The sequence below is a fragment of the Ctenocephalides felis genome, unplaced genomic scaffold (genome assembly GCF_003426905.1).
Source record: "Ctenocephalides felis isolate EL2017-DRISC unplaced genomic scaffold, ASM342690v1 CF-g0.4_SCAFFOLD_03571, whole genome shotgun sequence".
NCBI classification, from domain to species: domain Eukaryota; kingdom Metazoa; phylum Arthropoda; class Insecta; order Siphonaptera; family Pulicidae; genus Ctenocephalides; species Ctenocephalides felis.
In genome coordinates this window covers 28,076,540-28,097,561 of record NW_020539725.1, presented here as the reverse complement: position 1 = coordinate 28,097,561, position 21,022 = coordinate 28,076,540, and the positions used below count along the sequence as shown (strand labels likewise).

At 27.2% G+C, this 21,022-nt stretch overlaps 1 protein-coding gene across 3 annotated transcripts in view; it reads left to right on the top strand.

Annotated features, from left to right (window-relative positions):
- LOC113386812 (CUGBP Elav-like family member 1) overlaps positions 1–21,022 on the top strand; it is a 457,260-nt gene that overhangs the window by 422,092 nt on the left and 14,146 nt on the right. For all 3 annotated transcript variants that reach the window (XM_026624571.1, XM_026624572.1, XM_026624570.1), the window contains exon 8: positions 15,690–15,868. In XM_026624571.1, coding sequence (XP_026480356.1) covers positions 15,690–15,868 — 179 coding nt within the window. The remainder of the gene's footprint in view (positions 1–15,689; positions 15,869–21,022) is intronic.

The following is a 21,022-nucleotide window of genomic DNA, read 5'->3' as shown; positions in this document are numbered from 1 at the left end:
TTTTTATATCTATATACTAATTTTATTTTTACCTCCTTACCAATCTATTTGTACAATAAAATGTAATGGCATAATGTTTTTTTAGAAAGTTGTGACAATTGATTTTTAGATTGCCAGAAATAAGTCTTCGGATTGAATTATAATAAAATAAGAACATGATTTATAAAATTTGATCCATTATAAATTATAATAGACTAAACACGATCATTTGCTCGAAAAAACAAATCTATTTTTTCTCGAATGATCTATCAATATTGGTTTTAACGCTGCAGAATTCCATTTATTTATTAGGACATGTTTTTGGCAAAAAAGGGTTTATTTTTTACAATAAATAGAAGAATAGTTACAATAAAGAATAGTTAGGGCTATTTCCATATTTTTCGATAACATCTTTTTTGTACTCTTCTGGGTTAAAGAATCTATAGAACCATCGTTTGAATTGCCGATTTTAATATTCGTATTGAATGCTATATTCTAATATAAGAAAGTGTTGATTTTAATATAATATAAATAAATTTTAAGATGTTCAAAATTATTCTGTTCAGCAGTTATAACTAGTTATACATTGTTATCGGATTTTTTTAGTAAATCTTAAGGTGTATTAAAAAATATTCCAGTCTCCATCATATTTGGTAACAAATGTACTACATACCTTGCCTTTCAATTTCTTGCCAATTCTCCTCTAAATTAATATATGCAATAAATTTACTTTTTTATCCATAACCGATTACTTAATATAAATTTTGCATAATGTAAATCACGGTTTGATAAAACAGTTATTATTGATAAATTAAACTAGTTTGTCTAGATTGTGTATTTGAAAGGATTTGGTCTTAACCTGTTTTAAACTTGGGTGTTAATTTTATTATGCATTTACCTTAATTTGAAATTATTTAATTTTTATTTGTAAACGTTTTATAGGGGAGATTATTATAGATGTCCAAAAATTAGTGATTTTTTATTATATATATATATATATATATATATATATATATACATTATAAACTTCTAAGCATTTACTGTAAATATTAAAAAAAATATTGAGAAAATTTGAAATTTCTTAATTTAATTTCACATATTTTAATGAGGGTGGTACTTAATAATTAATGTCATTTGTTATTTATTAATTTTATTAAAATTGATTGTTTATTTTATTTTTATTTATAATTAATTTTATCATTCATAAGCAAGACTTATGATGTCGTCTGCTTAAATCCTGAAATTAAATTAAATTAAAATTAAAAATCTAACGCATAATTTTTAATTGTTTATATTTGTTTTTTTTCTTATTAAAGAAAAAGTTTCTAAATTTTACTTATAATTAAGGGAAATATTTATGAAATATAAAATAATTACTAAATATGATATGTATTGTACATTCTTGTAAACAAGAAAATTATTCTGCTTTGTTTGTCGTATATTTTTCATAATTTTCTAGTCCGTTTCATTTTCTTAAATTAGGTTACTTGTCTGTCGGTTCCCGTTGATCTGTTTTTATAAAATGTGGACATATAAAATGTGGACATCGATAGAATAAATAGGTTATTGACAGAACTGTATATTCCGGGTTAGTTTTCCATTAAATTTAGTTTCTACCCATATCATTTGGTCGATAAACATCCATTAATTGATCCATGAATGCGGTTTAAGTATACAACCACATATATGCAAAATACATACTAATATCGACTTCAGCCGTGTCTATTAGCGAACAACAAGTTAGAATATTGCCATCCCCATCAACAGATTCCTAGTTAAAGTGCTAAACCGTGTGTACTCTAGCCATTTAACATTCGCATTTACATTTTAGAGCTTGCGACTAAAAGCCGAGCTTTTATGTGCACATGTACACCTACACATGCTCAACTTGTGTATATGTTTCAAATTTGGGGATATCTAGGAGAATAGATCCACTTTTCACCTTAATCATGTTAAAATCATTACAGATTTGCAAAATTTTACCTGGTCAGGTTGACATGCGCTGTTTTAATAATACTCTGAATATGAAACTCATCATTGCAGTTATTCAAAAGTTTGGAGTCACTATAATATAATTGACTAAAAAACTTGTTGAATTATAATTACAATTTAGTAGAATTAAAAGACAAATCAACTTAACCATCTTAAAATATCGAGCAAAATGTTTGGTGCAGATCTATCTGATGAAATCTTATGTTGTATTGTTTCCAATATAACAAAATTTTATGAAATCTTTAAGCACAAGTGAACTTAATATATATAGGACAATTATAACAAGGAAAACTCAAAATAATATTATTTAAATATGGCAAACGGTTGAAAATTGATTTTATTGGTGCCTGCCTCGTTCTTTTTTTGCTGTAGCTAGTCTTCCAGGACTTGTTTCAACTTTTTCATACATTCTGGATCATCATCTTTAGAACCAGTTTGCAAACTGCAAACACATCTTTTTTTTATTTTCTTATAAATTACAATCTATCTAAATAGAAATACATTGAGTAATTAGTTGGACAAATATCATAAAATTTTAAAAGCAAAACCCAGTGGTTCACCTTTTATTACTGTACTAAATTATATCTTAATTAAATTTTGGTATAATAAAGAAAAAAAGAAACTCAAATATATACATACAATTATAAACAAAGTACATTACATAGATTACATATACACAGACATACACACACCTATCATAGGTAATATGGTAGAACAACTTATTATTGATTAAAGTGTTAGATCTATTAACTGCAGTCTTATATTATATGTGATGTTGAAAAGACTTGCTATCAGTTCATTTTGATGATGGTCAATTTTACTCTTGAAGTTAAGGGCACTCTTTGGCGCGGATATTGCTTGTCTGAGTATTTTATTTTGGAATCGTTGCATTATTTGTATGTTACTGACTTTAGCAGCACCCCATAGATGGATGCCATACACCCAAACTAGTTTGAGGATAACCTTGTATAATAAAATTTTATTGTACATCGACAGTTTTGATCTGCTACTGAGGAGCCAATTCATCGACCTTCGAAAGTGTTCTAGATGTTCACGCTTTTTTTCAATATGAATTTTCCAGTTAAATTTCTTGTCCAAATACAAACCCAAATATCTTACATGATCTCGGCTTGGAATGCAAACACATCTTTATCATATAATTTCATGAGATTATTTCTTCCTGACTTGAACAGGCACCAATTAGCAACTACTCCAATTACCATTAGCTGAAGTATATTACGAACTAGCCAAATGTATTTTTTACATAAACATCAATGTAAAAAGTGCGTTTATTTTATGAATGACTATTACAACGGTCAATTAGCCAGATTTCTTGTAAATCTACTCTCTAAGTCGCTTTCAAAGACCAACGTTTTACCCAGGTTTTCCCTTCATGGGAATGAAGTACAAATAAATACACGAAGAGAGCTTTAGAGGCATTTAGCAAGTCAAGTGCTGCACCGGAGTTTTGCTTAATATTAGTTAATATAGTTACAGCAGCACTATTATTTTATACGACTACGTGTTAGTAGTATTGCGTAAGAAAATGAAATACGCTATTTAAACCTGCTATTTCTGAAACGGATCATATATTTTATCGTATATTGCATCGTTTCCTACATGTTCAAGTATATTATATATAACTATGTGCAACACTACACCTAGGCAGTAATAAAAGATGAACTTGTAATCTTTTTTTGCCTTAGCTTTAACTCCAACAGTCTCTCTTGTGACGAGAAAATTCTTGTCTTGTCTGTGAATACTTTATATCATAATCGATTTGCTGTATATAATAATGTTTTGATTTTTCAAGTCGACGTTAATAATAGTTATATACTCAGAACAGAACGGATTTGCTTTTTATATGAACTGAAAATGTTCCTATTCAGATATTGCTCAATTATTGATCATAATATTATATATATAATATAACTGCAAAATGCATGTTATGTTATGCACTAATTGTTAACACATGCACAGCGTCTATAGATGAAATGTGTGTATGTAAATGTATATATATATATATATATATATAAATGTATGTATATATCCATGTGTTAACAAGGTTTATATATTTTATGTACTAACAAATACAAGGCCACATACAATAATGCGGCTCATGATATCCATATAGAATTACATAATAATGCGTTTAGATTTCAGTAAACAATGCAAACGATTATTTCAATTTTCCTTGTATAAACATCATTATTCTAATTTGCATCAAAATCAATAAGAATGAAGGAAAGCACATGTACTACCACATTGTATTTTTAGGTCGAAGTTAGGTGGTCGTAGGGAAAAGCGACCAAATAAGCTTTTTGATTGCCAAGTTCTATTTGGGCATTGGAAAGCCCTGTTTTATTCATTAATATATTAATTTGAGAGGTAAAAATTCGGCTTAGTCGAACAGAAGAAAGCGGCTGTTTGAATTTTAAACTAAACCTTCAAATGGCACAAATGCCAAAATATTCATATTAGTGCGACTTGGTAGTAGACCAACTCATGCGACTACTACTTAAGATGCGATACTTTTTATAATATTTGTTTATAAGTATTTGTTTATAATAGTTTATAACTATTTTATACGAGAATTGGCTCATAAATTAATACACGATAGTCTTCAGATTAATTTTGATAATCTTGGCAGCTCTTTAACTAAATAATGTAAGACCAAATCCTAGTAATAGATTTTTTTTAAAAATAGAACTATTTATGGATGGCAATTTTATTAATATAAACTTTGTTATTACATAAATAAGCAAAATGCAATATTCGGTTCTAAAAATTTATATTTAAAGCTATTAAAAAATTTGCAAGTCTCATATTAAAAAATGAAGAACTTAATGAATTTAATCTAAAGAACTTAATGAATTTAATATTGGATGTAAGTTCGTTACTAATTTAAATACGAATATTGTTTTTATCATTCAAAATAATTTTCAAATTATATAATAATACTTCACTCTTTATATTTTAAAAAATAAATATTATAGTCATTACAATCATAAATTTAAATATTGCCTCTTGAAACTGGTAGTAATCACATTTTTAATCCCAACAAATGAAATAAATAATTTTTCAATTTTATTCTCAATTAGGCTTCAGAATTAAATATATATAATTCAAGAATAAATGAAATATGGCCATATGCCTTAGTTATAATTAAAAGTTTATAATTAAGGCATATAGCCATATTTCATTTATTATCTTTTTTTTTGCATATATTTATCGCCCATCAAAATATGTAATATAATTTTTTAAGAAAATATATGCTGTCCTTTATGCTTTCAAAGAGTTTATCTCTAATGAGATGTCTCCAGTTTTTTTTTGACGATTTTATTTAAGATCGTATGGCCATTTTTTTAACCTTCGAGTAGGAGATTCCTCACTCAATTCTTTTGAATACTTGTTTAAGTGACCTGGTAATTTTTCGTGGTATTAGCCATATTTCATAACAACAAATCATGGAATCTGATCAAAAAAATTCTTGTTTTTACTAATTCTTTATAAATATAAATATAAATGTAAATATAAATATAAATGTAAATGTAAATGTAAATGTAAATGTAAATATAAATATAAATATAAATATAAATATAAATATAAATATAAATATAAATATAATAAATATAAATATAAATATAAATATAATAAATATAAATATAAATATAAATATAAATATAAATATTAGTTTGTTAGAAAATTTACTTATTAATCATAATGTACAAGTATAAATTACCATTATGATTAAATATATATATATATATATATATATATATTTTTTATTAAATATATATATATATATATTATATATATATATTATATTTTACATTGTAATACCCGTCGTATATACCGACAAAAGGGGTAATATTTTTTACGCAGCCACCTGTACGCCGTACATAATGGGGATCGCGTACTACAGAAAACGAACACAATGGAAAAACGTATCATGACAATAACACAATACATTTATATTGTCAGTCTGAGTCATGGGACACAATGAGCAATATTGTTATTATAACGCGAAAGTTCGCTGTGTCTCGCGCGTTGAGCTTTTGCCAGCTTTCGCGAGCTTTCTCTTCTTCGGCTCACGCTGACGGGTGCATGTAATTATTGTACTAGATTCCTATTTGTTACCGACAGGTGGATAAATGATACGTGTATATTGCGAAGTATTTTATGTATGTATATACACGAGTGAGCTTTTCTATTTTCTTGTATGTTATATCATTTTGCAATTCAACTAAAATAATGGTCTATTAAGTATTTATCTACAAATTGTTTAAGCGATTTCTTTATAAAATCAAATCATATATAACTGTTTTTTTCGAAAATGTAATTTGCTCTTATTAAAAACTAATCAATGTTATTTCCAACTTACGTCGTTCAAACAATTGTATATCCGTAATTGTATTAATTCTAGTACTGATTAGTTTTTGCTAATGATCGTCCGGACTGTTTCTTTGTAATTATTCAAACTTTTCACAATACCAAGATTTGTGGTCTTAACGAGCATTCTAAAATATTATGAGCCTTCAAAAAATCTGGCTTATTTATAAAAATACATACTATTTTGGAACAAAAGGCTATATCACATTTTCAAAATTCTACAAATTCTATCGTCACAATTTTGAAAGTTGCTGAATTTCAATTCGCCATTTTGTCTATTTCTCTTATATCAGGAAAATTTTGCAACTTGCCTTAAGGCATTATGTCCCGCACATCTAGTTTTATATATTTTAAATATTTATTATAATATTTTTATATTGTATTTTATAGTATTAACTACCAAAGAAAGTCGTCAAACTTGAAATGTATTTAATACATTTACTGAAAATTTTGTTAAACAATTTTTTTTTACTTAATGATTGGATGGACATTGCTTACTATTACATGTCTTTTACCATCTAATACCATCACAAACGTTTGGAAAACTAACATAAAAACAATTAGCTTTATCATTTTACATATCAATCGTCGCTATATCAGAAAAAAAATTTATATGGGCCATGAAAACTTTTTTTGGAAAATTTAGTTAACAATGTATCAAGGCGAAACTAATGTATCTAGGAAAAAATTACCAAAATTCCTGAAAAAACATAATTTTTTAAGTTTTTATAACATATTTAACTTACATTTTGCTCGGCTTGCCATGTCAGACATTTAGGTTTGACATGACTCAAGTAAAACTTCTTAGCGTCAAATACATCTCACTAATATGGCGTTTAACGTATTTAATTGAATCTTGAATAAAGTATACGTTTGTCTATTAATTTCTTAGCGTCAGATACATCTTTCCCAATGATCTCATAAATAGCCATTTGTGATCACTAACATTAATATTATCATTATTATTATTATTATAATTATATTACCTTATTATTTCTAATATTGTTATTTTGTTAAATTTATTATTATCTGTCACCTATTGTTTTTATTCCACTTTATTGATTTTCTAATATAATTTTATTATTCAGAAATTTTATTTATTAATTTTATTATTATTATTATTAGCTTTTATTTTATATTAAATCATCATAATACAGATATCATTTTAATGTAATGTAATGTAATTTCTATCCTGTGTACTCTTTTTTATTTAAATTTATATTATTGTTCATTATTATCACTAGAGGTTAAATTATTTAACAGTTGCAATAAAAATTGTAATTAAAAAAAATAGATACATCTGACTGACATAGCGTTTAACGTGTTAATAATTGAATCTTTCATAAATCATACGTTTGCCTATTACTTTACAAACGTGGAAAATTCATTTATCGACTTCATTCAGGCATCAGCACTCGAAGACAATACTTTTTCTTACTTAACCTTGTACTCAATCTCACCAACATCCAGACGCACACTTGTACATTGTATAAATCTCCGTCGTGAAATCTAATCACAATTGCATTCTGCAGTTTTGTAATAATGACGGACGCTACTTTTATAAATAATGATCATTATATTACGTAACAAAATAAGGAAATGAAATAAGTATGTCCAAGCAATAAGTAGGGAAACTAGTTAATTTCAGAGATGTCTTTTCAGGGAACTATTATTGGTATGGGGGAAACATTATTTACAAGGAAAAACTCAATTATCAATCATTTTTTCGGAATTTGATAAAACTTTTCATGACGATAGTGTTGATAGTCAGGCCTGTGAGAAGTGGTTTAATTTTAAAAATTCATTAAAGGTTTGAGAAATATAAGGCGCACAATACATACGTTTGCAGAGTTTCACATTAAAACATAAAAAATGGTTAGTAAGTTTTGGAAATGAGACCTTAAATTATACAGTTAATTAATGCTAAAATATCATTATGGTAATAATATTATGTCTTAGACTTTTTTAACTTCCCGTCAGGTAAGTTATTGTAATCGTTCAAAAATCGAAATTGAAAATTTTTGCATTTCTCGACGTTTTGAAGGTTTCTGAACATTTTGGCATACCTCAGAAGAAATGGATGTCTGTGTGTGTTTTTTGTGTGTCCGCATTTTTTTGTTCACGTTTTCGGGCGCACGGATCAACCGATTTGAATGGTTCAAAAAACATTCGATTCCTATTGATAGGGAGATGTGCTGATTAGTTTTTGGCAAAGGCAGGTCCAGCAGTTACGGAGATAAAGAGCAAAGAGTGCAGAAAATAGAAATCTAGTTTTTGAGAGAACGGAGTATCCGATTTGAATGATCTAAAAAAAAAACATTGAATTAGTAATGATTGGGAAAAGTAGTTATTAGTTTTTGGCAAAGGCAGGCCCAGCCATTTCAAAGATACAGAGTTAAATGAAAAAAATGGCAGTTTTTGAGAGAAATAAGCGTCTGATTTAAATTATTCAAAGGAACTTTCTGCTTTATCAAAAAAATTGTTCCAAATTTTTTCCAAAAAAAAAAAAAATTGTATATTGAAAATAAATCAGATTTTATTTTTAATTCTGATTAAAGTTTCAATATACTTTAAACAAATAATTTCAACTTTGCAATCCAGTTCATATAATTCTTATAAATATTAGACAATATTACAATATTTATAATAATCTCTTTACGGTACGGAAAGTTCCAGCAATTTGCCTTAAGGCACAATGCAATACACCCCACTAGTTATATTCTATTTTATTGTCTGTTATATTGTTATCGATACAAATTTTGTAAAAGTGATTTTTTGTAAAACCATGTTTTAAAACATCTCCCAGATAGATTACTTAAAATTTTTGATTACTTCAAATATGTTTTTACTTTTTACTATTCGTAGTAAATTATGAAATTTAGTGTACGTACACTCTCTATAATCTCGATCTAAATAGATCCACATTGTACTATTAATTATGAAAATAATTTTTTTCCTGCAATTTTGAATAATAGTAAGTAAATTGCTTTCAGGATAATATCCAAAAATCGTATAATATGTATCTATTTGGATCAAGAAGATAGTGATGTACGTACTTAATTTCATAATTTACTACAAATAAAAATACAAATTTAGAATTACCAAAAATTCTGTTATTTTGAATCAGTATAAAAGATACATTCGTATTTCTAGTTTTATATAAATGAAATATTATTTAAAGCTTTAGAAGATATGTAAATAACTGTGTGGAAATAATACCCACTATGATGATTATTATTAATGATCTATAAATAATATTATTTAATATCATGGCTTCGTTTTTGTGGAATATACTGACAAAAACATTTGTAAAATTTTAAGACAGTTATTGTAAGAAAATTATTCTCCTTCTACTTTTTTTATAATTTGTAAAAGCATTTTTTGTTTTCCAAGTATACAAATAAAATTTTCTATTCTTGTCTGCAAAATTTATCTTTGATGTAACTTCTTCCATTATCGATGTCTGCATTTGTTTAGTCTTGAATTGCAAATCCGATCCATTTATAAATATTTATTAAATTATGGAAACGTCTGTAAATCGCCTTTTCCACAGCAAATTAATACAATCATATATTTTAGCAAATGCTTACTTAGCTTTATGTTCATTCTTAGAATGCTTAGGCCATTCATTTACCTTTTGTATAAACAAACATGTTCAATTCTGATGTTCTTGGCATGAAAACAGAACTTAATTTTTATTCTTGCAATAAACACAATCTAATTTGTATTTTTAGAATCGAGTTCGTATAAACTTCTTGATGGCTGAGTCATTTGTAATAATTAAGTGAAATTTACGATTTTTAGATTTGTTTCTGACGGGGTATCCTCATAATTCTTAATCAGAATAATAAAAGAACATTGATTTATATTGTTGAAAATTTACTAGTTTTCCTAAAAAATATTAATTTTATGAAGTTCGAGTATGAGTTTTTTATTTTATTTTCTTTGTGAATTGCAGCAAGCGGTAAAGATCATAAAAACAGTTTCATTTCTCATTTTTTAACACTTATTAGTATGATCATCAGTTAGCCAAGAGAAACTGTTGGCGATCGTTCTACTCAAATACAGTATTTATTCAACGTTGTTTTTTCTGGAATACATTTTAAGACGTGTTAATTTAATTTAGTCGATTTTGAAATAGGCTTTGTGGAGATAAATTCTTGGTTTTGTACTCACAATATGTACGTCGTCTGTTCTCGATTTCAAATTGTATAATGAATTTTAAATTTATATTCATGAATTCTAAATGGGAATGATGTTAATTTTTGACCCAAAACAGAAAAAAATATAAATATGGGACAAAATGCAAACTATATTTTGATTTAAGTTCTCATTCGCTAGTTAAGATTCGGTACATTTTTAAAATTATACCTATCAAAAATTAACAAAAGTTGCTCATTTGCATCAAGTGTAGTACAAAAATTGTCAGTCGTTTTATTTTTAAATTGGTTGTGATATTCGAAATTTAATTAAACACCGTTTATAAGGGTAGTTAGATTATGATATTTTAATCGTTATATACGATGAATGCTATAGCATCCACGCCAAGTATTTTGCAATGTGCCTAAGTTATTTAGTGACTGCGGGAAAAGATAAAATAATACAAAAAAATTTAAAGCATCAGTTAGTAATCACCTTGATCAGGTATAATAATAACGTAAGTTTATATAAAATTTAATCCAAAATAATTGACTTCAAAATTTGAATGCTACAGCATTCATGTCATTATATATCACAATGAAAATGAATATGCTATAGCATTCATGTCCGCGATCGTGTTAGTATTTTTTTTCCTCCAACGTGATAAAAAATAAAAGCTTATTTTATAATATTAAAGAATTATGCTCTTATGTATTTAATACTGCATATATATTTTGTTAAATTATATATAAGATTTCATTCAGCTGTCCTTGTTTCTTTTGCCTCACCGATTTAAAATAATTATAGATTTGCAAAATAAAAAAAAATGTAATTTGAACTGGCATTTTAAAATATTTTCTATTAATTCAAAAACAATTTATGTCACAATTCTTATCTTATTAAGTATTGATTATTTTGCAATATATTTACATTTTCTGTTTGCACAGCTGTTTTTATTTAACATTGACGCATATTAATCTATTTGTACAATTGCTAATATTTTATAATTATATTCTTTTAAAACAATAAAGACGTCTACAATGTTTGTAACATCAATACATTATTCTTTCTGTTGAATAATTGGTAGTGAATTTTATTGAATTAAGAACTCAGTTGAACTTTGAACTTTCAACTATAATCAATTCAAAGGAGTTGAGGGACAATACAGTTCTTGTATTGAAAACCAAAATTCTTTTATATAAAACAGTTTTATATTTTATAATATATTTAAAAAATATTTTAGGCAACAGCTATGGAAATTTTAATTTAGTCATGTTTTATTAATTAATGTTTTAAAGAATTTCTTTGATTTTGCTATTTGTCTTTTAGTTTGTTTGAAAAATTATATTTTTTACCCCTTATCATTAATATAATATACTAAAAATGTATGTTCTATATATATGCAGTTTTTTATTTGGATAACATGCTGCTGATTAATTAAAGAGTTATAAAAGGCAATTGCTGTATATCGCACTATAATTAACGAGATTAAAATTATTAGTGTAATCAAACTTAATTAGTTGACATTTAAATTTATTATTTTGGAAGTCTAAACGAACCATGATCTAGGATTAGCTGAAGCCTAAAACTATTACAAGCTTATGCTCATATATCATCTGTCGCAAACTAGCTATATTTAATACAAATTAGTACTACATTGTAAAACAAATTATGATCTGATGAATGGAACGAATAATAATAATTTAGTTTATGTAAATATAATAATAATTTAGTTTATATAAATAATATGATAATTTAATTTTTATCATTTGCTGCTTAATTACTATTTTTAAGTGATTGAGCATTTTTGTTAGTAAAGTAAGTGCTCCATAAATTTTAATTATTTTGTACATTATAAAATGATTATATAGGGTACAAGTTTCTAATTTACTATTATTAAAACTCCTATTATAAAGATATTGATGGTCAAATGGTGTAATGGTTAAGCTCACTCGTGTGGGCGGGGTCGTGAGTTCGAAGTCCACCTTAGACAACCTGATATCGTGCAGTACCGATGTCCATTTACATTTGGGAATATAGATCAAAAATATGTTTACAATTGAAAATTGCCCATTTCGAGCACTGCGTGTGAAGGAATGCCCAATATCCATCACTCCCACATTCGACCTATTAAATGTCAGTTTACTTGAAAATATAATATAAAAATTTATTATTTTTAGCGATCAAAATGAGGGCTTTTCAGAGTATTAGTTTGTCACAGTATTGTGAAATTACAATGAAAAAAGTTACAAAAAAAATTATATAGATAAAATTGGAGTTCTCGAGATAGAACACTAATAATATTGTCATTACATTATTATTAATATCTATTTTTTAGCAATATTTTCTGATTACATTAAGTCAGTGCTTCCCAAGTTTTTATGGGTTACGCCTCACCCTAACTTTTTTAAAAACGTAGTGGCCCTCATGAAATTTTGACCTTTGGAAATTATTATTTTGTTTCTTAAGAAATATAAAAGTTAATCCTTAAGAAATCACTATTATTGTGATCAAAATTCATAAGTGTGATGTATAATTTATAAGTGAAACATGTTATAAAAATTGAAATTGAAATTAATTTTATTACCGATATATTCCGAAAAAGAGGTTTATTTTTGCCAGAAACTATGATATATATTCCAGATTATATATTTCTTGACTCTTTTTTGACATTTCCTAGATTTTTTCTCCTATACTGCTGTACCAATTTCAGAAGTTTAAAAGGTATTCGATGTATTTCGACGAGAACTCAGGTGGTTACACGTAAACTTTTATATTTATTTCTTATTGATTAACTCTATTATATAGAGCTAGCCTATACATTAAATTATACAAGTAAAATTGTGTCACAATTGTATTTATTAACATCTACGAGTATGCATTTTCATATAAAAGTACTCAAGATTTGTTACTAATACGTTATAAGACTTAAATCTACCATCAATATCTACCTTACATTATAATCTATCTATTGCCACTAGATTATTATTTGCTTATCAACATATATATATATATATATATATATATATATATATACATACATATATACATATACATACATATGTATTGGGGATATATATATATATATACCCATGCACATATATATATATATATATATACCCATGCACATATATATATATATATATATATATATATATATATATATATATATATATACACCCTATATACCTTTCTACTGGTAATAAATCTTTATTTCTACTGTTTATACGCTATAATTTTACTTTACGTCCTATGTATTATTCTCTACCTATCTATTGTCTATATATATATATATATATATATATATATATATATATATATATATTATATATACACCCTATATACCTTTCTACTGGTAATAAACCTTTATTTCTACTATTTATACGCTATAATTTTACTTTACGCCCTATGTATTATTCTCTACCTATCTATTGTCAATATCGGGAATTGAACCCGGGACCTCCGCGTGAGAGTCGAGCGCCTTAACCACTACTCTATTGGGTGCCCCATCTTTAATATATTAAGAGACGCACTGTTCTTTCTGCGGTTCATTTTCTAATTAATTAGGTAAATAATCCTAAGGTGACGCAACGACACGCGAGAAAAGATGGTTGATCGTAGCGGCACGGTGGTCGAGTGGTTAAGGTCGCTGCCTGCCACGCGGCGGACCCGGGTTCGGTTCCCGGTAAGGGTGAAAAATAGCATGTAAGAAAAATTATAGGTATAAGGTAATAAATATTAGACGTATCAGATATAAGATATAGGGATTTGAGCTTATACGGTGTGATGGGACTAAAAAGTACGAATAATTATAGGTAAAAGGTAATAAATATTAGCCGCATTAGCTATAAGATAAGGATTGAGCGTATAACGGTGACGGAACTAAAAAGTATGATAGTAGTAGTTCTAAGGTGAATAACAACGTAGGAGGTAATGTTTAGGCATACGTATTAAAGAAAATTATGATGTAGGGTATGGGCTATAGTATGAGAAATGCAAATAGATTTAATTTATAAATATTTTTTTCTTATATAGGAATATTTTGTTGGTTTAATAGTTTCTGAAGTAAGAATCATCTCTTATGCACGAAACGTAAAATGAGATAAATAAAAAATTAAATAATGACATTTTGAGGAAAAAATGAGGCGTTAGTTCAGAACTTCTCAAAAGCCATAAATAACAATACAGTAGAAAAATATCCGAATACTCCAATGTATGAATAATAATGTGCACTTTTTAAAAATAATAAAAACATACATGCAGAGCCGGTTCTGGGGTCCTCAGCGCCCGCATGCAAGATTTGTTTTTGCGGGAATTTTCTCGGAATAAACAAGCCATTTTCTAAGCACTGACCTCCCATTTTTCATTTTCTCTAATATAATTAGTATATATTTCTTTAACAAGTTTCGTTTCAATTAAATCAGCTCGCAATTTTTCATCAATAACGTCCAATAATTAATTTAAACTTTCGTAGGTTTGCGCTTAGGGGATAAATACTAGATATTTTTTTTTCAAATTCACATTAACTACATACGAAGAAAAATGTAATAAGTACATTAAACAATAAGCAGAACAATATATTACTAACTTGCAGAGTAAACGGTCAAATTGTTTCTACTATATCGCATTGCAAACTGAATATGCTTTTTGTGTGTCTGTATATATAGTTAAGTTAGATTGTCTATAATAAACTATTAAAACAAAATATATTAAAAAAAGATAAATAATGTAATATAAATTTCATTTCCAAAACTGTTTCTGGCGCCCCCTAAGGCTTGCGCCCGCATTTTTTGCATGCACTGCATTAAAGGTAGGACCGGCCCTGCAAACATGGAAATCAACGAAAATCAAAGTTTATTAAGAAATTAACATTTCATTATGTATGTACATACATATTTTCTTAGATTACATCACATACAAATACTAAACTGCAGCATTAATCATGCAAAAATTCGAAATGTAGGTATGTACATACATAGAAATTGGTCGCGGTTGGTAGTCTGGACAATCGCAAATCCGTATAACTGATGTCCGAATAAACAAGGTTCTACTGTAATAGTTATTCAGAAAATCTTCAAAAACAATTAATTTCTTAACTTCTAAGATCGCAATATTTAATACTACACTATACATTTACTACTATCGGTTTAATTCATGTACATTAATGTATGAAATTTGTTTCACAGAACGCAAATTGTTCGTCGGCATGCTGTCGAAGAAAATGTCAGAGTCCGAAGTTCGAGCGCTGTTTGGAGGACATGGTTCCATTGAAGAATGCACTGTACTAAGGGACGCTCAAGGACAGAGCAAAGGATGCGCCTTTGTCACGTTTACCAGTAAACAGTCAGCTATAGGAGCTATCAAAGTAAGATTATAATAATTAATTATATTATAACATAAAATTTAATTAATCCAGTTCAAAGTTTAAGTTCTGGTTTAGGGAAAGATATTCTGTGCATTACATTCATAATAAAACATCCCGATATAAAAATAAAATCTAAATTAATTTATGAGTAATTAAAAGTATTTTTAGTGGATTTATTACTCATAATTGAAAACGAACGAACACGTTAACTCGGAGTATTTTCTAAAAGCAAATTTTCACAAATCAATATTTTTTATAATTGAACCAGTTTCCGTAGCACTTTAATGGTTTACTATGTTCTTCAAGACATAGTGCTCTATCGTTATACCAAGTGAATCGTCTAATCTTAATTTTAACAAACGTCAAAAAAGCTACTCATTTTCTCAAACTTTGATGAATTTTTAAAATTAAACTACTTGTTGTGAGGCCGTAATATTTCAGTAAGTTCTATAAGACCATAATATATATCGCCAAAAAGTTCCATAAAAATCGGCCTAAATTTTTTTTTCAACAGTTAATTGCAAGAAAACGGCTCGGTAGATTTTCACCTAAAAGTAATCAGTATCATTCTCAACTAATATTTTTCGAACAGTTTTTGATTTTTTAAAATCGATTCGGTAGTATAAGCTTAAATGTGGACGAAAAGTTCAACACTTTTTTCTAAATTACAAAGGAACGGCTCGGCCAATCGTCGCACAAAACTGAGAAATGATAATCCTCATCGAGATACATCAAATGGCTTTTGAATTTCTAAAATCGGTTCAGACGTTTTTGAGTAAACGTCGATGAAAGGTCTAATTTTGACAAATGCCCAAAGAACGATACCAATTTTTGCAAACTTTGACAAATTTTTAAAGTTAAAGTTAAATTTTAAAGTTAAGTTGTAGAGGTGACGCTACAAAATACTACAAGTGAAAATAAAAGCTAAAGTTTTTTATATTCAGTGACCGAAGTTAATCTGAAATCTATACTTAATTATGAATCTTAAGGCAGTGATAAAATTGTTAGAACATAATGTGAATTTAATTATATTAAATTGTTATTGATAAATTTTGTGAAAAAAGTGTGCACTTTCGAGGTTCTATGAGGCTTTCACACGTATATTTCAGGAAGTTTTTTTTAGTATTGAGTTCTGAGTGTAGCTTAGGTATTTGAGTATCAATTTTCCATAGATGTTAACCTATAAACAAGGCAATGGCAATAGGTAATTTTTTTAGTTCAAATCTAAAAATAAATTCAATAAAGCACAACGTTAAGTTATGAAATTTCTTCAATTATTAAAGTGTTTTTTCTGGTAAGTTATGAAATGTAGTTTTACTATCAGTCAATACACATTTTTGTCTTATTGTTAGTAGCACTTTGTTTCAAATTAAACTTTTGTTCATACTGAATTGTTTAGACATAAGTTTTTTAGTTAATTAAAACGTTTTGGTTATTTATCGATATAAATACATTATAGATTAGCAAGTGTGAAAAATCAAGGTTTAGAAATAGTAATTAATCACTTACAAAGCACAATGTTTTGTTTGACATACAATTTTACTTCGGATTTTGTTTATTGATGTACTATTTTCATATCTCATTCAGACAGCGGTGCCTGGTATGAGAGATTATGACAACAGTTTTCATATTTTATATATATATATATATATATATATATATATATTTTACTTGACTATCTTATTATACATTAATATACTATTTATTATAATTAAAACATGTTTAAGTATCTCTTTAATCTTCTTCGTCTTCAATTTTCTTATAATATTTCTTTATTTTCCTTTTAAAGTTATGGTCATCACTGGTCATCTTAATATCGATTGGCAGTTCATTATATATTTTACTTGCGCTCCAAATGACATTTGCATTAAATCTATCCTGATATATCTTAATTTCATTATTGAAAACAAGTAACATTTTCAAGTCATATTTAATTCCGCTAATTGATGAACATATAAGAATACCTAATCTCATCTCAACAATAACTTCTGTTAGTTAAAGAAGAATCTCATAATGTTGGAATCGTGATTGATTCATCTCACTACCGTCATTTATTCTTCTCGGGCATCGTTTCAATATTTACATTCCATTGAAGATGATTATTATAGTATATTTTCTCTCCACTGACATTTCGATGGATTTCCTTCTGATGAAGTTCTAATAACACATAATGCAATAATTCTACCTTAATTATGGTTTCAGTGAAAGTGCATTGATATGATATTACAATAGTAAAGCACTTATTGATGTAATAATGCAATTGCTTTTTAGTTCTTCTTACTATGGATCGCCAATACTGGTTTTTATATTCTGAAAATGCACACGTCCTTTTATTGTGCCTCATGATGTATTTTTTATTTATATTATTGCAGTATATATTTACTTCGACTATATTTCTAAGTGGCCTTTTACGTTATCTCTTCAATGATTATTCAGTTGTACTTCTTTCATCTACAGATAATACATCTTTCGTTTCCTTTCAAATTTCGTCATTATTTTCCTCAAAATGTTTGCTATTTGTAATAAGTCTATTGATAAATTATTTTCCATTTTGTCTGTATTATATATATGCAGTGGCAGGATATCTTATAACCGAAAAGATGACTAAAATGAGCATTTAGATCCATGATTAACACAAAGCTATTCTTTTCGCCATTCGAAATTACTCAGGGATATCATAATCATTTAGGTCCAATGTTTTTAAAGAAATATTACAAATAAGATTGAAGTACTCTGTCTTAATTCATGTATCTATCTTGTTTAATTCATTAATTTACTATATTGAAAATGAGATTGAAATGTTTCGTCTGATCTGCAAACTAAACTATATAGTGCTAATTTATTTGTAGGCTTGTAATTTTCGGAGCATTCTGTATCATAATTTATTTTATGTATGAGCATTAGGGTGGTCCTTAATATGAACATTTTCGAATTTCCTTGCTCCCAGGGGCTCAAATGCTTCCAAATTGATAAAAAAAATCCTCGATATAAATTACTGAACAAATGAATAAGTTTTATTCAAAATTCGACGCTTTACAAGACAAATTACAAAAAGCCTGCTCTGCAGAGCGTCGAATTTTTAGTAAAACATGACACTAATTGTCACTTTTAATTCATTTTTGAAATTTTCCAATTTTTTTCCATGCTATTTCCATACGAAGCTTTGATTGAATTGCGCTTTTAACAATTTGGAATCATTTGAACCCCTGGTAGCAAAAAAAATCGAAAATGTCAATATTAAGAACCACCCTAATGAGCGCATATTCAGGAATATTTTCAAATTATAAATAAAACAAATACACAAATATATATTTGTTAATATACTAAAGACTTCTTGAGTTTTACGCATACCAACTCAGTTTTCTTAAGTTTTTATATAACTTGAATAATTTCCCTTGCCTAGAAATTAATAAATACCTTGTTTGAAGGTGAGGGAAACTTATAAGCTTTTCAGTGCACGAAGTTTGTATTATAAATACGTATGGTACATAAATAAATAATACATTTTTAATGTTAAAGATTTACTTAATTACTCGGTATTGTGGCATCAGAACACTGACGTTTCAACTAAGAGAGTTTGAATATTATTTGCCTCAATATTATTCGATAATTATAATAGCAGGATATAAATAATATAATTATCAATCATATATTTATACAGTACCATAATAAATTGGGTATAGTAATTACAGGTGCATAGAAATAAATACAAAAAATTAGCAATCGCTACTTTTACAATACTTGCTTTTATTAATTTAGATGAACAACTCTAGGTAAACAATTTGGATATATATTTTTTTACGTACATATAAATTACAATCTGCCTATGGATATACATTTAGTAATTGGTTTGAGAATTAGCAGTGGCTTTTTGAAAGAAAAATCCAATGGTTTTTACTACACATCGAATTTTTAACTTTGTTTGCAATAAAGAGAAAAGAAACTATTATATGCTCATGTAATTATGAATCAAGTACACTACACATACATAAAACATTAACATACATAAAATTATACATACGTAATATGGTAAAACCTTTTTTTGCATAGGTTTATTGCCAATCAAAATAATATAAATTTTTTAAGGCAATGTGTAATAAACTAAAATAATATATTGTATTATCGACAATTGTGTTTAATCAATTAAAAAGTTTCTCCTCAGTCTTAGATTATACGTGGTGTTGTACAGCTCAACTTTGTTTATGTAGCTAAGGGTACACCTATCAATTTCTTTTCTGAATTTTGGAGTATTGGTGTTACATTTGGTAATTTCAATTTGATTTATCAATCATTCATCCATTCATACATAAAGTTTCCTCTTCATCCTCTATTTTAAATAGGTTTTGAAAGAGATATTGTGTTAACAAATCGTCATTGCATTTTATTGCATAACGAATTAAGGTGTATCTTTGCGAAACAGCGGACAGCGCATTGGCACACAGCCAATCAGTATAAATATTGTATATATGCAAACAATATAACAATAGCATCATACATGCTTTGACTATTATATACTACACAGAAAAGTGTTTACGCCCTGTTATTTCTACAGAACATTTCAATAAGAGTGAGAAATATTTCACATACACCTGATCCGATGTGTTATACATGACAGTAAAACTGCACGTTATAAAACACGAAAATGTAAAATGAAAAATTGGAAGGACTGTGTCAGGTTTGAAGAGTGATGGAATTTATGGCAAAAAGTTGAAAAGCGGTCCGAAAAGTGTATATACATAAAACATTACTATATTTCATGTAATCATTAATATTGTTATATTAATACTACTACACATACACACACACATATTAAGGGTAGTCCTTAATATGGACATTTTCGAATTTCCTTGCTCCCAATAGCTCAAATGGTTCCAAATTGTTAAAAAACTTTTCTTTAAAAGTTTTAGTCCTAAATATTAACTTTTAGATAGTGCGCAATTCAATCAAACTTTGTATGGAAATAAAAAAAATTTTTTTTAGGTATAACTTAGTGACCAATGAATTAAAACTGAAAATGCGTGTCATTTTTTATTGAAAATTCGACGTTCTGAAAATTTTTGAAATTTTTTTCATGCTATTTCCATGCAAAACATTGATTGAATTGCGCTCTATCTGAAAGATAACATTAAGAGCTAGGAAATTCAAAAATGTCCA